The following is a 19,576-nucleotide window of genomic DNA, read 5'->3' on the forward strand; positions in this document are numbered from 1 at the left end:
AATGATATGTAGACATAACTGAATCATGCAGCTGATGTGCAGCTGATGTGCAGCTGATAATGATGCCAAGTAGAGAAGCAAAACATAAATGTTGGGAAGGAACAGAGTGAAACACCAAGACTCAAGCCTCATTTAAAAACTGAGAATACTTTGTAAAAGCAGTGCATAAAGTATGTAAACATTGTTGCACATTGTTTTAGTTGCTGAACTCGAACAAAGGACTCGTGTGTCCAAAGCGCAAACGCTATCCGTTGTGCCGACCGAGCGACTGAAAACTGATCGATTCGAACTTGTACAAGTACCGCTAAGCCCATTTTGCTTACAAAATAATGATAACGGGTAACGAGCTGGACTCGAACAAAGGACTCATGTGTCCAAAGCGCAAACGCTATCCGTTGTGCCGACCGAGCGACTGAAAACTGATCGATTCGAACTTGTACAAGTACCGCTAAGCCCATTTTGCTTACAAAATAATGATAACGGGTAACGAGCTGAACTCGAACAAAGGACTCATGTGTCCAAAGCGCAAACGCTATCCGTTGTGCCGACCGAGCGACTGAAAACTGATCGATTCGAACTTGTACAAGTACCGCTAAGCCCATTTTGCTTACAAAATAATGATAACGGGTCACGAGCTGGACTCGAACCCATGGTGCGTGTGTCCGAGGCACAGACGCTGACCGAGCGACTGAAAACTGATCGATTCGAACTTGTACAAGTACCGCTGAGCGGATTTTGCTTACAAAATTATGATAACGGGTCACGAGCTATCCGTTGTGCCGACCGAGCGACTGACAACTAATGCCTTCAAACTTCTACAAATACCACTACATAGGTTTGGCTTTTCATCTTTTAAATTGTGTTAGTGATATCAAAATTACTTGTGTAAAGTAATGTTAGAGAATTGTTCCTTTTCTAGCAGACTGTTGTGTGTCCCCTGCACAGGAACTACCAGGTGTGAATGAGAAGCAGTACATTGTTGTCCTTGTCAAATAAACAAACATATGAAATATGACTGAAATGTGTCTTTGTTGACCTTTCATTTTCAATTTGGATCTGTAGTTAGGTGTAAAGCACATGTTTTTATGCTAACGTTACACAAGACTTTATCTCAAAATACTTACTATTTTGGGCCCGTGCAGCGACCGGTCTTCTGGCCCGAATGGGCTTCGGCACAGGCTGCAAGTCTCCTTCGGTGATATACTGGAAATCGTCTGCGGTTGCGGTGCCGAGTTTCTCCGAAACGTCCTCTAAAGCGGCCAAAACGTCCCGTGAAAGACCAGGAAGCGCTGCTCGAATGGCATCGTGGATGTCCTTTTGTGTATCCGTCGTATCTGTTGAAATACAGAAAACTAAAAAAAGGTTGATCTCTGAACCGTTAATATCAAGCCTTTACGCTGCCAAAACACTGTGCTTTAATGGTACAAACCGATTCCCATCTTTTATGCAAGATGATAATGGCCACGTGTCAATCGGTTTACTAATGCGCCTGCATTCTAATCTTCTTCTTTCATCCTTTACAAAGTACATGTGGTAGTGTGGAAGAAATTCTCCACGATACACTCTCATCAGAACACGAAGTGCAGATTCATCCTTCACCAATGTAAGGATGAGTTCAACAAACTCCAGTGACTCATCATTCCTACTGACTACTAATTGGCCCTTCTTGTACGTTATTCCATTATACTGCACGTCTGTGGGAGTCATTGTATCCTCACTGTAAAGTTCTAAATAAAATGGTGAGCCATCTTTTATTTGCAAGGTTGGGAGAGTCACTGTTCCGGCAGAAAGAAAGGCCTGTAACATTTGATGTCTCTCTGAAAGAGTCAAACACAGATGTTTGAAGTTTTTCAGTTGTCTGGCACATCTTTTGAAGTAACTATGTTTGCTCTCGAACCGCATGGTCCGGAGCCCGATGAGTGGACCGCATTTCGGAATTGGCCCTGGATAGTGCTGTAAATAATGATGTTTAGGTCTCGCTGCGTTATCTGGAAACAATACCTTCCTGGTTTCCAAATATTCCCGGATGAGAACATTCAAATATGCAACCTGAGGATTGGACATTTGCTGAGCACAAATCAGGTCAACGATATCCTTAAGCTGCAATGTTAATATCATCTTGTGAATCCTGCACCTTATCACCAATTAACAGAGGCAACAGTCTCAAGAAATTCCAGTTTTGTACTGCTTGTCCACTGAGTTTCAGTGCTTTTGGAGTGACGGCACAAGGTTTGGAACAAGCATCTGTTGCTTTGTATTTGAATTGTCTGATGCGCCTGTTCAAAATTGTGTATGTCAGCCATTTCTTTTTGGACAATCGTGTATTTGAGATAAAGGGCGACATCGTATGAGAGGACACCCTCGAAGATGTCACGGCCAAGACAAGGGGGCGTGCCTGGTGAACAAACATTAAAGTTCTCTAAAGTATTAAACACTGACCTGAACTTAATCCCCTGCACTTCTGTCACATCCTCTCTTTCCAGCTGTTTAGTGGCAGATCGATACGTTTCCGGAGTCCGCTCTGGTCCGATGATAGCTGGATTTTCACTCTGAAATTCAGACCGAGTAATCAGACAATATCTGCAGAAGTACTGAGATGTACTGACATTTTCCGTAAAACCCCCGATGCGGCGAGAGCCCGGGTTGTCTCCGGCAATGCGATACGGTGCTCCTTTCGCGACTGATTCGTCTGCCATAGTTATCCCATTCTCCTCTAGTATTTTCAAGTCAGTCAACAGTTCTGAAAAAACTCTGGAATGGCCAAATTCCTTGAAATCCTTCTCTCTACACAACAAGACCGACTGCATATGATCGGTATTTGATCGGACATGGGGTGGCATATGGAGTAGAGAAAAGTAAACGGCAAAGATCTTGTGCTTTTTTTTTGCAGATCCCAATGGGTTCACAACTTCAAATGCATCTTGATAGAGAACCAGCTTGAGAGATTTTTGGTTTTCTTGAAACAATACGTTGGACGTAAACACCTTACCGTCGTCACGGTCGGAGAGAACGTCGGCTTTTGAAACGCCGTGAGCCATCGTTAGGCCCTGCCGATATTTGGAATCTAACATACCTTTTAACTAGGCCTGTCCCGATAAACGATAAATCAATTAATCGTACGATAAATTAAAACTATCCACGTCGTTTCAATTATCGGCATTATCCTTTTTCTCTTTCTGTTGATGACACCGAATGAAAAAAGGCTCAACTCCGGTGCTCTCCACTGACCCTCCTTTCTCATTTCCTCAGTGTAAAGCCCAGCGCACACGACACGATCTTAGAGCTGTCTGCCGATTGTCGGCCCATTTTCAAAACCTGACAGACCACACATTAGCCGACAGAAATCCTAGGTATAACGGTTCGATCGGGTTCGTTCCTGCCGTGTGGTGTCCAACAATGGGCACAAAATAATGGCTACAAGTCCAATGAACTAATTTTAAAACCAGGCATTAATCAATGCTTTACTGCAATCTACCTGCAATGCATGTGGCTAGTGTCAGCGTAAAGTCCTGACTGAATGAAAATCATTAGGAATTAGAAAGAGAGACATACAGAGACTGAACCGCCTCATCTGCAGAGCTGGCTCCGTGGTCGGTGTGAGCCTGGAGTCTGTGGAGACGGTGGTGGAACAGAGGACACTGTCTAAACTCAGTCTAATTTTGGAGAACACCAGTCATCCTCTGTACACTGTTTTCTCCAACCAGAGGAGCTCCTTCAGTGACAGGTTCCTCTCACTGGGTTGTTCAACCGAGAGGATTAAAAACTCCTTTGTCCCACGGGCCATTAGGCTTTACAATGCTGCTATTTGTGGGGGAGGAGGGAGACGGGGTAGCTTTTAACATACTTAAGCACTTTTACTAGACTTCTTTTAGTGGGAATGTATTTATTTATTATATTCTTCTATCTTGTATGGTTGTCTCCAGATGTACGATTTTAATGTTGTGTGGATGTGAATTAATGTGTGAGCAACAGATAACCTTAATTTCCCTATGGGATTAATAAAGTTTAACCTAACCTAACCTAACCTGTTTACGTCACGTTAACGAAGAACAGCTGAAAAGTTACCGGGTTTATCAACTGCGGTAGCAATTTCGCTCCAACTCCTCCTCTTGTCAGTTCGATATTCTTTGCATGTTGAATAAACATTAATGTTGTTTCCACATATCATCTCCGATGTCCGCTGGACTTCGGGTTGCGCCGTGTCAGCTGTTTGGGATTCCCAGACGTAATTTCCCCTCAGAAAGCACGAGGAGAATCCGCGCTTTCTGATTGGCTGCCTGTCACATTCAACAGGCTGCGTTAAGATCCCAGTCGGGAAAAACCCCTGATTTGGATCGGAGCGGCAACGACGATCTACCGTAACACACCACACAATCTTAGAAAGACCAACGTTTCAAGATTGTTGTATGGGGAAAAATAGGAGCAAAAAATAGCACTTGCAGCACTCTGAGTATCTTCATTACTTGTTTCACAAATCACATTTTCCAAATAATTTGTATGTTTCCTGGAGATGTGAGAGGTAAAGGAAGATTTCACACGAAACACAGAGGCGCACCCTTTCACAGGGCAAGTTACTTGGCGCCCCTCCACTATTATGCTCCTTCAAGTGAACAACCAAAGCTTTTATCCCTTCACACTGCCATTTACAAAGTGGAACTGTGCATTTTAATTTCGTTAAACTTGTGTCCAGAGCAACTCTTGGCATGCTATTATGATGACGATAGAAGTGAACGCACTTGAACATACGCCTCGGTTCGTTGCGATGCAGTTTGCGATGGAGAACAAAGGCTTTAACAGATTTAACTGTTTCTGCACACAGGTTGCATGAATACATCTTAAATATATTACTTCGATGGATAGCTTACAGCGATGGCGATACAAAACGGATGTAAGCAATAGCTTTGTGGAGAGGCTAACTTTCCACAACTTCTTTTTCTCCTCGTTTCCCCTGAAATGTCTTTTCAACCAACCGAATGCAACTCAAACTATTTGTTTTCTGAAATGTTCCGCAATATTTCCTTACCTGAGAACGAGAGCCGATCAGACGGAGAAGGTTGGATGATGAAGTCTCTGCACAATCTGAGCGGAATAGCTGGACAAAAACGCCAACCACCGAGTGCGACGGGTCCTCAAATGCAGCGCGCTGATCGGTCCGCTCAAATCCACCGCTTCCAAAGTTCCGCCAGAACTCAAGTTCGCCTGTCCGCGCGGACCAGGTGCAGTGGCCCCATTAATTAAGACTGACTACAGGCTGCCTGCCAGGTCTACAGGCAGGAAACTTGACTTACATGACTTTTGCTAAACCGAATAAATTATATTACAATATAGACTACAAATATCTCTAAAACATTTTCTGTGACTGAGTACAGATTATTTTAATTTATTTGTTAATGAAAAAAATCCAATATTGGCAACAAGATAATTTACAGTACAGAACATTTCGTGGAAAGATATTTAATTTCCATAATTCCATTCAAAAAGTCAAACTTTAATAGATTCCAGATTCAGGACCCACAACTTAAGACGATTGCAAGTATTTGTTTATTTTTACATAATTTAGGCTATCAGGAGAATTAAATGCAAAGGTTACAGCGCTACTACAATTTTTGTTTTCATTTCCACAACAGTATGCATATTGAACAGTTTTGAACTGTATACTTTAGATTAATTATAAATGTAAAAATTACGATATACACTGCTAGAAAAATTATAGTATATTTTTGTAATTGCCACAGCAGTATGCATATTGAACAGTTTTGAACTGTATACTTTATAATTATTGAATACAAAAACTACGGTATACATTGCTAGAAAAATTACGGTATGTTTCTGTAATTGTCACAACAGTTTGCATTTTTAACAGCTACTAACTATATTAAAGATGAGTGCAAAAACTACAGTATGTACTACTAGAAAAATTACAGCATATTACTGTTAAAAGTATTACAAGACTTTTTTTAACAGCAGGGCAATGTAAATTTTCTGATAACCCCCCCCCCCCCCCCAGTAAAAATGACATTTTTTCCTAATTATCTTATTTACGGTAATTACTTGTTAAAGAAACAGTCTAAAACTGATTTCCAATTTACGGTTTTAAATTTTCATGGTTTACTTTATTTAACTGTAAAATTTACGGATATTTTTGACAGTGTAGGAAGTATGGTTTTATTTTCGTCTGAAATAACACTTTGTCTTTTCTAGCTGTCATGGTAACTCAAAGCGGAAAAAAAGAGCCGCATTTGCGCATGCGGTTGTGACGTCAGCGCGGCAGGTGCAAAGAGCCCACTGTAATAAACAAAGATGATTTTCTTTTTGTTCCTCTACCGCCCTCTTGTGGTCGCAGCTGATAATGATCCATCTAGCACGCAAATGCTAAGATGACGTTCGGCGTCCAAACAACAATGAGAAGAATCATGGATGAAAAAGCCAAATTTCAGCACAAATTTTAAACATTATTCAATACACAACTTGTTGTTTCCATATTCTGTTTCACATCTTTCAGAAAGTAACCGATAATAATAACTAAATGTCTATAATACTTGTGGTTTTCTTTACATAAGTTCTAAACAAATCAAATCATAAAAACGCTGATGACCGCTGACCGCTTCTGTACTCAGAAGCTGAGTTGATGCTTCCGAGTACGATTCGCATATTTAAAAGCGAATCGTGTCCAATTTCCAGCACCGGGCTCACTTATAGAAGTGAGGATTTTTCTGTTCTAATTTGAAAATGAAATGAGAAAAGAACTGGGAACAAAAACAAGATAAGAAAAAAAACCCAGAAGGTGCAACAAACCTTCAGCAGCCTCATCTTGTTTATGTCAGCTAATGACGTCATCATTTACAATAACAAATAGCCCATAAAAGCATCACTTGGACCCAGAGTCTACCTGACTTTTGTCAATTGAGTTGTTCTACATTAAACCCACAGTCCATTTCTTATTCTGTATACCATCTGAGGCCCGATTGTTATCCTGACCGTATGGGTCCGATTTGAAGTGATGTTATTTATTATTTAGCGTTTGGTGAAATATGCATTTTCATATCAGTCAGGTAATTATAAACCCCGTATTGTTAACTATTACATCATAAATATACCATATATGATGCAGTTTTTTCCTATTTCTCTCTTTAATGACACACTTCCACCCCTCCTAGATGAATTAGATGAATCGGTTCATTTCTACAGCAGGTAGAGATAAGACAGAACCAGCAGGACACTGACCAGCCAATCGGATGTTCTCCTGACTGAGAAAGTGGGATAATATCTCATCTCTGCGGTAAGTTGGGTTTTTAAAGCTCTTCGTAGCCTCTTAAAACATCCTGATGAAAAATGAATCAAACCTACTTTAGACAACTGAGAATCAACAACCAGACAGTCAAGACATAATATGTTAGATATCACTGTTTTAAATTTGTTTTAAATTTAGGTGGGTTTCCTTTTTTTTAAAAGAAAAAAAGGAAAACTAGAAAGAAAATGTATTTATAATAAAGCAGATGTTGAGTTTCTCTAATAAATGAAACCTGGACTCTGAAAACACTGACATAAAGGTCTAATAAAAACACAAGATATTTATTAAGTTTTATTGTTACAGGAGCAATGAAGAAATATTTTAGTAAACAATTATATGGTTTCATTTCAAAGGTTAAGTTTTAATGTTTTAAAACTTTCCTCTGACAACTCCTGATAGTTTTTTATGTTTTCTAAACTCTAAGTGTTTAGAAACGCTAACATGTTGTACATATGTGTAACTACTGTATGTAGTTGTAAATAATTGTCTCAGAGCTGAATCCTCTTTGGTTCTGATTGGTCCATTCAGAGAGAAACCAGCCGCTGAGCTGCAGTAGCGTCGAGGTCCAGTTCTCCCAGTGCAGTAGTTCAATCAGCCACTAGAGGGCGCCGGACGACTCCAGCTCCTCGTGGTTCTTCTTCAGCTGATTTTCTGCAGGTTTTCTGCTTTCTTGGGTTGATAAACAGGAAGTCTGAGGATGGCAGCTTCACCTTCATCGTCCTCCTCTTCCTCAGCTGCAGCATCAGTGATCCTAGAGGTCCAGTTCATCTCCTGCTGATGCTTCCAGTTCTTCTGGGTTTCTGCTGCTCAGCTTCTGATCTGCTTCACTGACAGCTTCAACTTTTCTGTCTGGACCAACAGATGATTGATTTGCTGCTGGAAACGGTGATGGTGCAGCAGATCCTGCAGGGGGCGCTCTGGGGCCTCAGTGTTCAGGTCGGTTACAGTCACATCTCCCAGACTCCTGAAACTATTGGTTCCTTCCTGAAATGATTTCCTGCAATAAAATGTTGGCTGGCAATGACCTGAACACTGAGCAAAACCTGAAAAAGTTCAAATCTGACCTACAGTTTTACAGCTCAACTCATGACAATAAAGGTGTTTGTTGTCACCTGAAAGGGGGAGGAGCCTAAGGTGTTGGTGGTTTCAAACAGACCTGGAGCTCAGGGTCTGAAGAGAGCAGCGCTGGCCGGCATCCAGACCAGGGTAGGTTAGGATTCATCCTAATTAATGTGAAGTTTTACTCATCTCTGTTTTTGTCTTCCAACAGGTTGTGGATCACAAGCTGTATGGCAGCAGAGCTGAGTTTGATGCCACCATTGACCTTCTCCTTAAAGAGTTTGGAGTGGAACTGGTCTGCCTTGCTGGTTTCATGAGGATCCTGACTGGGATCTTTGTGAAAAAATGGCATGGTAAAAGTCTGTTCATGTGTAAAGTTTTATTGTGTTTAAAAATAAAATGTATTTTTGTGCTGGTTTTTTCTTTTGTACCCAAGTAACTGTAACTTTAACTTTAGGGAGGCTCCTCAACATTCATCCCTCCCTGCTGCCTTCATTCAAAGGGGTCAATGCCCAGCAACAGGCTCTCCAGGCCAGAGTGCTGATAACTGGGTGCACCGTCCACTTTGTAGCTGTAAGTGTTGCGCTAACACATATAAAGCTCATCAAATAAATCCACACAATAAAAGTTCTTCTGTTCTTCTAGGAAGAGGTTGATGCAGGCGCCGTCGTGGTCCAGGAAGCCGTTCCGGTGTTGGTTGGAGACACAGAGGAAAGTCTGTCAGCCAGAATCAGGGAGGCTGAGCACAAAGCGTTCCCTAAAGCTCTGGAGCTGGTGGCCAGTGGAGCGGTGCAACTGGGACCAGATGGAAACATAGTCTGGAAGCAAGAGCGTTGAAATGTCTCTACTAATGCATGTCTGACTAATGATCAGAAACCATAGTTTACAATAAAGTACATCACTGTCAATTGTACTCCTTACATTTAGGACTCTTACCCGTCACCTCTGCTGGTTTCTATGGAAACGCAGGACCGACAACCTCTCATTCCCAGCTCTGGTTGACAGGCGGGTCTCTCCTTCCAGCCCAAACTGGCTCATTAAACTGATAATCTCCTCTGTGGGGAAACAAAGCCTTTAGTTTCTCATTAGGATTAGTTTTTGCATCATAAGCTATTCTACTGACCTGGCTTGTTCTCGGCGATGGTGACGAGGTAAAACAGGCCTTTACTGGAGAGCAGCTGAGGAACCAGAGGGAGGAACCTGTCGGTGACCCGTCTGCCTCGCTCGCCTCCGGCCCACGCCGCCTCTACACCTCTGCTGCCCACCTGAACGGTTCAACAGGTCATTAGATACTCATCTAAGAATTTATCTATCTAGCTACATACATACATACCTCTTCTGATGGAGTGACCACATATGGAGGATTGAAGAGGACGACGTCCACCTTCCCACTAAGCCTTGGCAAAAGACTCTGCACCTGCAAAACAGAGATCATGTTACTATTTCAAACATTACTAATTGCTTCCTTGGACTTACAATGACACTGTGTAACTCTTTCCTTCATAATGCTTTGCTTAAGTCACACTTTCATTAAAAAACATATGCATAAACTTCTGGAACTTTTCTCCGTGATCTGTACCAGGTCTGTGATGACGGGCTGCAGGGCGACCCGGTTACAGCAGGCGGTTCTGGCTGTGCACTGAGCTGCAGCTGGATTCACGTCGGTGCAGCTGCAAGTCACAAATAACATTAGAGGAGAGCTGGTTTGACTTTACTGTCATCATGCAGCACTGCTTACTTTTTTAGTGAGTTTCTACATTGCACATCTTCAGTTTTTGTAATGACGTTCTTTTCTGAAGCAAACCATCATACTATGTCATTCTTTATCTGCATTAAGAACATGGCACTGTCTCTTCAATGATTCCTATCAAAGTAGGCTTCGTTTCACAAAATAATCTCCATGTTCTTAAAGAGCAGATTATGCTCTAACATACTTTAGTGTTACAAGATTAATACGTAGCTCTTCCTGAAACCTTTTCTGGTTATTCTTACTCTATTTGAAGAATTTCTTTTTATTTACTACATGTATTGATAACAGAGTGAAGTGAGGTGAAGGAAGCAGTAACTTTAACTCCATCTCTTTTACTCATTTGGAGTATAGAGGCCCACAGAAAGAGCTGAGACCACATTTGACTTTGAAACATACTTTAAGGTAGATCAATGACAAAATAATATATTTACACCATGGCCTAAACAACTCTATATACAGAATCCTGATGACTCTCAAGAGGGAGGAGTTTGTCTGCTATCCCCAGGCTTTGTGTTAATTGTTGCCTGCCACCATAGAGCTACTACTGACAGTGAGAGGGAAGCTGTGAGGTGACATGAAACATCTCTGGACCAAGTCTATTGAGTCTTAATGTGTGGTAAATTCACTACATATTTATGTATGTAAAAGACACACTCTACTGTGATGACACTACACTTTTATATAATAATAGATAAAAACACACATACATAGACTGCTCTAATCCTAAATACACAGAGAATCAGTTGTGTCATTCATAGTGAATGTAGCGCTGTGGCTACATATATTAACATTAACTACCTACATTCATATTATTATGTTCTTCAGTATTTGCCAATAAACACCACTCATTATTTCACAAGCTGGACTCGAACACAGGATTCATGTGTCCGAAGCACAGACACTATCCATTGTGCCAACCAAGCGACTGAAAACTGATCGATTCAAACTTGTACAAGTACCACTAAGCAGATTTTGCTTACAGAATTATGATAATATGTCACAAGCTGGACTCGAACACAGGATTCATGTGTCCAAAGGACAGACACTATCCATTGTGCCAACCACGCAACTGAAAACTGATGGATTCAAACTTGTACAAGTGCCACTAAGCATATTTCGCTTACAAAATGATGATAACAGGTAACATGCTGGAATCGAACACAGGATTCATGTGTCCAAAGGTTCCACTGTTGGGCCATTAATTAAGACTGACTACAGGCTGCCTGCCTGGTCTACAGGCAGGAAACTTGACTTACATGACTTTTGTTAATCCGAATAAATTATATTACAATATAGACTACAAATATCTCTAAAACATTTTCTGTGACTGAGTACAGATTATTTTAATTTATTTGTTAATGAAAAAAAATCCAATATTGGCAACAAGATAATTTACAGTACAGAACATTTCGTGGAAAGATATTTAATTTCCATAATTCCATTCAAAAAGTCAAACTTTAATAGATTCCAGATTCAGGACCCACAACTTAAGACGATTGCAAGTATTTGTTTATTTTTACATAATTTGGGCTATCAGGAGAATTAAATGTAAAGGTTACAGCGCTACTACAATTTTTGTTTTCATTTCCACAACAGTATGCATATTGACAGTTTTGAACTGTATACTTTAGATTAATTATAAATGTAAAAATTACGATATACACTGCTAGAAAAATTATAGTATATTTTTGTAATTGCCACAGCAGTATGCATATTGAACAGTTTTGAACTGTATACTTTATAATTATTGAATGCAAAAACTACGGTATACATTGCTAGAAACATTACGGTATGTTTTTGTAATTGTCACAACAGTTTGCATTTTTAACAGCTACTAACTATATTAAAGATGAGTGCAAAAACTACAGTATGTACTACTAGAAAAATTACAGCATATTACTGTTAAAAGTATTACAAGATTTTTTTTAACAGCAGGGCAATTTAAATTTTCTGAAGGAAAACAGTAAAAATTACATTTTTTCCTAATTATCTTATTTACGGTAATTACTTGCTAAAGAAAGAGTCTAAAACTGATTTCCAATTTACGGTTTTAAATTTTCATGGTTTACTTTATTTAACTGTAAAATTTACGGATATTTTTTACAGTGTTTGGGACTTTAAACCCAACAAACAATCTCTCTTTTGATTGGTTAGTTTGATTGCGTCTTAATATAGATATTTATGTTTTAGGGACACTTTTTAAGCCTAAAGGTGATTGAACAGCGACCAATCAGATCTGATCACTAGTCGTACGGCTACGGTTAGCTAAGGTAAATAGATAGTTAGTAACTAGCTAGGTAGCAGATTAAACGCAACAAAATATCCGGTCAGAAAGCCGGTCAGACCTGGCAGGCCCAAACGTGTTGTGAGGGTCTGCTGGGAACGTCTGGCGGAATCCCCTGTGAGACGGAGCTTTAACTCCCATCTCCGGCAAAACTTCGAACACGTCCCGGGGGAGGTGGGGGACATGGAGTCTGAGTGGACCGTGTTCCGTGCCTCCATTGTCGAGGCGGCCGATCGGAGCTGTGGCCGCAAGGTTGTCGGTGCCTGTCGCGGCGGCAACCCTCGAACCCGTTGGTGGACACCTTCGGTGAGGGATGCCGTCAGGCTGAAGAAGGAGTCCTATCGGGCCTTTTTGGCCTGTGGGACTCCGGAAGCAGCTGATGGGTACCGGCGGGCGAAGCGGCATGCGGCTCGGGCGGTTGCTGAGGCAAAAACTCGGGCGTGGGAGGAGTTTGGAGAGGCCATGGAGAAAGACTTCCGCACGGCTTCGAGGCGATTCTGGTCCACCATCCGGCGTCTCAGGGGGGGGAAGCGGTGCAGCACCAACACTGTTTATAGTGGGGATGGTGTGCTGCTGACCTCTATTCGGGACGTTGTGGGCCGGTGGGCAGAGTACTTCGAAGACCTCCTCAATCCCACCAACATGCCTTCCACTGAGGAAGCGGAGCCTGGGGACTCTGGGTTGGGCTCTCCAATCTCTGGGGGCGAGGTCGCCGAGGTGGTTAAAAAGCTCCTCGGTGGCAAGGCCCCGGGGGTGGATGAGATCCGCCCGGAGTTCCTTAAGGCTCTGGATGTTGTAGGGTTGTGTTGGTTGACGCGACTCTGCAATATCGCATGGACATCGGGGCCAGTTCCCCTGGATTGGCAGACTGGGGTGGTGGTCCCCCTGTTCAAAAAGGGGGACCGGAGGGTGTGCTCCAATTATAGAGGGGTCACACTCTTAAGCCTCCCTGGCAAGGTCTATTCAGGGGTCCTGGAGAGGAGGGTCCGTCGGATAGTCGAACCTCGGATTCAGGAAGAGCAGTGTGGTTTTCGTCCTGGTCGTGGAACACTGGACCAGCTCTACACCCTCGGCAGGGTCCTGGAGGGTGCATGGGAGTTCGCCCAACCAGTCTACATGTGTTTTGTGGACTTGGAGAAGGCGTTCGACCGTGTCCCTCGGGGAGCCCTGTGGGGGGTTCTCCGGGAGTATGGGGTACCGGGCCCTTTGATACGGGCTGTCAGGTCCCTGTATGACCGGTGTCAGAGTCTGGTCCGCATTGCCGGCAGTAAGTCGGGCTCGTTTCCGGTGAGAGTTGGACTCCGCCAGGGCTGCCCTTTGTCACCGATTCTGTTCATCACTTTCATGGACAGAATTTCTAGGCGCAGCCAAGGTGTTGAGGGGATCCGATTTGGTGGCCTTAGGATCTCATCTCTGCTTTTCGCAGACGATGTGGTCCTTTTGGCTTCATCAGATCGTGATCTGCAGCTCTCGCTGGATCGGTTCGCAGCCGAGTGTGAAACGGCCGGGATGGGGATCAGTGCCTCCAAATCCGAGGCCATGGTCTTGAGCCGGAAAAGGGTAGAGTGCCTTCTCCGGGTCAGGGGGGGTGTCCTGCCCCAAGTGGAGGAGTTTAAGTATCTCGGGATCTTGTTCACGAATGGGGGAAGAAGGGAGGGGGAGATCGACAGGCGGAATTGGCGCAGCGTCTGCCGTCAAGCGGGCGCTGTACCGGTCCGTCGTGGTGAAGAGAGAGCTGAGCCAAAAAGCGAAGCTCTCGATTTACCGGTCGATCTACGTTCCCACCCTCATCTATGGTCATGAGCTTTGGGTCATGACCGAAAGAACGAGATCGCGGATACAAGCGGCCGAAATGGGTTTTCTCCGTAGGGTGGCTGGGCTCTCCCTTAGAGATAGGGTGAGAAGCTCAGTCATCCGGGAGGGACTCAGAGTAGAGCCGCTGCTCCTTCACATCGAGAGGAGCCAGTTGAGGTGGCTCGGGCATCTGGTCAGGATGCCTCCTGGACGCCTCCCTGGTGAGGTGTTCCGGGCACGTCCCACCGGGAGGAGGCCCCGGGGAAGACCCAGGACACGCTGGAGGGACTATGTCTCTCGGCTGGCCTGGGAACGCCTTGGGATTCCCCCGGAAGAGCTAGAAGAAGTGGCTGGGGAGAGGGAAGTCTGGGCCTCCCTTCTGAAGCTGCTACCCCCGCGACCCGACCTCGGATAAGCGGAAGAAGATGGATGGATGGATGGATGGAAAATATCCACTCTTCTGATTGGCCAGTTTGGCTATAAATGCAGATTTTAGAACAGAACCAAGTTAAAGCCTAAATCCAGTTAAACTGGCCAATCATTTGTTCTGTAAAGGAGGGATAGTTAAGAAAGCCACAAAACCATCTCTCTTGTAATTGATTAGTTTAATTGCGCCAAAATCTGGACTTTTTATCCTTAAATGTTTCAATTATTTTGATTTTAGAAAACAGTTTAAAGTATAAATTTGTCAAAATAGCCCTATTAATCATTTATGTGATTCCATGACAAAATATGAGACTTTAAACAAAAATCATTGCCTCCTTTCAAATTTATTCAGTTAGAACATATTGTGCACTGTGAGATAAAAAATATCTTAACACAACATGACAACATAAAGCACATTCCCCAAAAGGACAATACTTACAAAGGTTCCCCAGTTGCTCAAGACATGTGGTTCAATTAAATTATTTCTGTGAAATTCTTATATTTATGGAGCAAATGAGTCTGCAGGGCATTTTCCTGGAAAAACGTGATGTTATAAATTTAAATGGCACGTGACATTAGTGAGATGTGTGGTTTATGAACAGTTGCTGATCATTTTATTTTAATTTGCTTCTTTAAGAATAGAAAACAAAAAAATAGAGCATCAGCTATACAGAATGCTGCAGGAATTATCCATTTATTTTTACAAACTGTTGTAAAAATATTTCGTCTGAGTAAGACCTCCTCCACGACGGAGTACTAGGGCCATACTAAGAACAAATAAACAAAATAAAATTACAAGAATAAAAGTCGAAATAATGAAAATAAAGTCGTATTTTGAGAATAGTCATAATACTTTAAGAATAAATTCATAATACAAGAATAGTCATGTTTCAAAGATAAAGTTAAAAAAATACGAGAATAATCATATTTTGAGGATAAAGTTATATTATCAGAAAAGTCAAAATAATATGAGAAATAAGTTATGTTTTGAAAATGAAGTCATAATAATTCAACAAAAAGTTTAGCTATTATGAAAATAAAGTCGTAATATGAATATTCTCATTATTTCAACTGTATTCTCTGACAAGTTTATTCTTGTCAATTTTTTTTATTATTATTTTCAATATGTCGCCCTAAATCGCTGGACTCCTCGAAGCAAAGTCTGCACAAACTGAAATATTAAACTCTCCTTACAGCTTTAAGCTTAAATTAAAGTGCTTTTCTCTTTCTGTGAAAATGCGGGTGAAGACAGATTTTAAGGCTGGTTCAATAAAGTACCTGGCTCTCTGTTGCCGGGGTTACGGGGCGCAGCTGGCCGCGGTGCATGCGCTCGTTGACGCGCAGCTGGCCGCCGTCCTGCAGCATGCGCACGGCTATCCGGGCGATGTTGTGGGAGTCGTCCAGGCCGCAGTGAGGCCGGCCTTCGTATTTCATGCCGAGCTTTTCCAACATGGTGCTCAGCTTCGTCTGCGTGCGTGGGACCTGGAGGAAACGAGGGGTGCGAGTTTAAAAGCCGTGGCAAACATCAGAAATGTTGAAAGAAGAAATTCAATCGAGCAAAAGTCATCTCTAAGTGATTAAGCTTAGGTTTAGCTGAGTGAGATTGCTTAAAAACAAGATCACAAATTTCTTGTTTTTCTTTGTTTCTTTTCTAATTAAGAAATGACCAAAAAACCTTCTTTTTTAAAAAATCCCGAGTTGTACAATGAAACATCAGGGCCAGGCAACAAACCCGTCGGAAAACCCGCTCACCGCGACCGAACTGTCCGAAAAGTGACTTACCATACTTTGACGTCGAAAATGTCAAAAAAATGACATACCATACTTTGACGTCGAAAATGTTAAAAAAATGACATACCATACTATGACGTCGAAAATGTCCAAAAAATGACATACCATACTATGACATCGAAAATGTCAAAAAAATGACATACCATACTATAACGTCAAAAAAATGACATACTACACTATGACGTCGAAAATGTCATACTACAATATGATGTCGAAAACGTAAAAAAAAATGACATAGTATACTATGACGTCGAAAATGTCAAAAAAATGACATACCATACTTGGTCGAAAATGTCAAAGAAAATGACATATACTTTGACGTCGAAAATGTAAAAAAATGACATACCATAGATTGACGTCGAAAATGTCAAAAAATGACTTACCATACAATGACATCAAAAATGTCAAAAAAATGACATACTATACTATAACGTCGAAAATGTCAAAAAAATGACATACCATACTATGACGTCGAAAATGTCAAAAAAATGACATACCACACTATGATGTCGAAAATGTCAAAAAAATGACATACCATACTATAACGTCGAAAATGTCAAAAAAATGACATACCACACTATGATGTCGAAAATGTCAAAAAAATGACATAGTATACTATGATGTCGAAAATGTCAAAAAAATGACATACCATACTTTCACATCGAAAATGTCAAAAAAATGACATAACATACTATGACGTCAAAAATGTCAAAAAAATGACATACCATACTATGATGTCGAAAATGTCCAAAAAAGGACACATGTAACAGTTAAGGGCTAGGCAGCTAACTGCAGCTACATAAGCAGCATTGGAAGAGTGGCCTTTTATGGAGCCTGAGGTGTGAAAAAAAACAGGAGGCAGTGCTTTTAGTTTTGGTGAATATATATTAAGTGATTTGAATAAAAAAAACATACAATTACAATAACACAATGAGACACATGAGAATTGACTCAGAATAAATTAATTTCCAAATCATAAAGTCAATAGTCCATTCCTAGCTCGCCATCTTTCGATCCAGATGAGGATCTGATCCGACAGGTGGAGAAAAAAAAAATTCCCGACCTAATAGGTCAGAAAACCCATTAAGTGTTTTATCAGAAACAAATATGTACAAATATAATACAAAGGAAATAATTATTAAATTTAAACATCTAGTTTATGCATACTAAATACAAATGCAATAATTAGATTCCTAATAATTAAACAAACATTTCAATCAGGTTAAATTAACCATAATTTAAATAAAACAAAACAAAACTATCATATTTCAACTAATCAATTTAAAGTTAAAGTGCTAAAGTTAAAGTGCACTTCCAAAATATCAATCAAGAAAAATAAAATAAATTAATTGTCAAATACTCAAGCAGAGTGAGGGAAGGAAAATAAATAAATAAATATACTGCGCAATATCAACTTAAGTATAGCTACATTCTGCTCTGATCAATTTTATTTTAAACTTCAGTGCCTCAGCATCAATGTAAAGGTGTCAGAATACGCACAAAATTCAGCAACAAGTTACCTTTTAGAAGAGAGTGGGGCGTACTTAGCCACAATCAGCTCTGACAGAATCCTGGTGACGGTCCAGGTAAACAATGCCAGTGATTCTAATAAAACAACGCTCCAAAGAGCAATCGAGCAGAAGTACCACATGAAAAAGTAATACTGTTAACAAATAACAAACTCACCCAGCAATCAAATCAATAGGTTCAAAGATTTTTGGAGGAATTACTGAGGAAGACGCCAACAGCAAGCCACAATCAGTGGAACAGGTGAGGATCTTTTACTGCGCACTGGAGGCGTGGCTTAGCAGAGTTCGGGCAACACAGGAAGTGGGCCCGCAAAAATAAAAGTCCTTTACTAATTGCGGGTTACACACAGTATACTATGATGTCGAAAATGTCCAAAAAATGACTTACCATACTATGACGTCGAAAATGTAAAAAAAAAATGACATACTATACTATGATGTCGAAAATGTCCAAAAAGTGACATACCATACTTTGATGTCGAAAATGTCAAAAAAATGACATACCATACTATGACGTCGAAAATGTCAAAAAAAATGACATACTATACTATGATGTCGAAAATGTCCGAAAAGAGACTTACCATACTTTGACGTCGAAAATGTCCAAAAAATGACATACCATACTATGACGTCGAAAATGTCAAAAAAATGACATACCATACTTTGACATCAAAAATGTCAAAAAAATGACATACCATACTATGACGTCGAAAATGTCAAAAAAATGACATAGTGTACTATGACGTCGAAAATATCAAAAAAATGACATACTATACTATGATGTCGAAAATGTCCGAAAAGTGACTTACCATACTTTGACGTCGAAAATGTCAAAAAAAATGACAAAACCAAACAGACAGTGAAGACCAATGTTGTCACCAGTAACTTGGACAATAGTTCCACGTACTGGCTCATCATACAGGGGAACAGTAATTCCATCCCTCTCCAGGATTTTAACATCCTCCACAATCGGATCAAGTATCTAAGAGAAGCCATAAGTTTTAATGTCATGCGCATAAAACAGAGAGACTAAGTGAATATTGTCTAGAGCAGAATTGTACTTAGGAGAAAAATTTCGCAGTGTGAAATATATAGCTCCCAATTTATGTATTCCCCTTTTTGATCCTTGTCGTAGAAAAAAACTATTTCCAAGCACTGTTCAGGTGAAATCACTTAATCAGGTTTATTCATATATTGTGCACAATACAGAGAGCTTGTAGGACAATCAGTAACGAAGCAGGTCTGGATGAAAAACTCTGCCAGGCAGAGACAACACATGAGTTTTATACAAAGGGATAAGGGATCCTAAGCATGGGAAACAGACTGGTTCCCATGCAGCTTTGAAAAACAACGTCCAACCTTGAACATGTAACCAAAATAATTTAACTTGGTGGGAATATACTGGAACTTAGAATAAACATATAGCAATACAACTAGCAGGTGTGACCTTACTTTAATTTTTCCACTACATTTCCCCCCTTTTGATTATAAGTAAATATGTAATATTTAATATTAATCATACGTCGAATTTATTCCATCCCACTGATTATATAAAAGGAAATTTCTACAATTTTTATGGTGACAAGTAAAGATTATCCCAGACATTTTAAGACATTACATATCCATTTAGTCATTGAAACATTATTCTGTAC

At 40.9% G+C, this 19,576-nt stretch overlaps 2 protein-coding genes and 2 long non-coding RNA genes across 9 annotated transcripts; 1 reads left to right on the forward strand and 3 right to left on the reverse strand.

Moving 5' to 3' along the window:
• Nucleotides 1-1,285: 1,285 nt before the first annotated feature.
• On the reverse strand, nt 1,286-5,848 carry LOC114160682 (uncharacterized). Its single transcript, XR_003598834.1, has 3 exons — nt 5,024-5,848; nt 2,440-2,549; nt 1,286-1,334 (listed from the first exon to the last, which is right to left on the reverse strand). It is a non-coding gene; the product is annotated as an uncharacterized LOC114160682 (long non-coding RNA).
• Nucleotides 5,849-7,697: 1,849 nt separating this feature from the next.
• Nucleotides 7,698-10,203, reverse strand: LOC114161293 (methyltransferase N6AMT1-like). Of its 6 annotated transcripts, none has more exons than XM_028044514.1 (5): nt 9,930-10,203; nt 9,684-9,767; nt 9,474-9,615; nt 9,287-9,405; nt 7,698-8,255 (listed from the first exon to the last, which is right to left on the reverse strand). In XM_028044514.1, the coding sequence occupies exons 1-4, from the start codon at nt 10,038-10,040 to the stop codon at nt 9,290-9,292; spliced, it is 453 nt and encodes a 150-aa protein (XP_027900315.1). In that variant the 5' UTR covers nt 10,041-10,203; the 3' UTR covers nt 7,698-8,255; nt 9,287-9,289. The 6 variants fall into 6 exon arrangements, with proteins under 6 accessions (XP_027900315.1, XP_027900313.1, XP_027900312.1 ...); XM_028044512.1 differs by having other exon boundaries at nt 7,698-8,275; XM_028044511.1 differs by having other exon boundaries at nt 7,698-8,288.
• On the forward strand, nt 7,989-9,258 carry LOC114161275 (trifunctional purine biosynthetic protein adenosine-3-like). Its single transcript, XM_028044493.1, has 6 exons — nt 7,989-8,048; nt 8,153-8,227; nt 8,408-8,497; nt 8,562-8,703; nt 8,808-8,923; nt 8,996-9,258. Exons 1-6 carry the CDS (start codon nt 7,989-7,991, stop codon nt 9,185-9,187), a joined length of 675 nt encoding a protein of 224 aa, XP_027900294.1. The 3' UTR covers nt 9,188-9,258.
• Nucleotides 10,204-17,327: 7,124 nt separating the features above from the next.
• Nucleotides 17,328-18,172, reverse strand: LOC114161233 (uncharacterized). Its single transcript, XR_003598966.1, has 3 exons — nt 18,082-18,172; nt 17,916-18,000; nt 17,328-17,458 (listed from the first exon to the last, which is right to left on the reverse strand). It is a non-coding gene; the product is annotated as an uncharacterized LOC114161233 (long non-coding RNA).
• Between the last annotated feature and the right edge of the window lie 1,404 nt (nt 18,173-19,576).

This window comes from Xiphophorus couchianus, chromosome 17 (assembly GCF_001444195.1).
Source record: "Xiphophorus couchianus chromosome 17, X_couchianus-1.0, whole genome shotgun sequence".
Taxonomy (NCBI): Eukaryota; Metazoa; Chordata; class Actinopteri; order Cyprinodontiformes; family Poeciliidae; genus Xiphophorus; species Xiphophorus couchianus.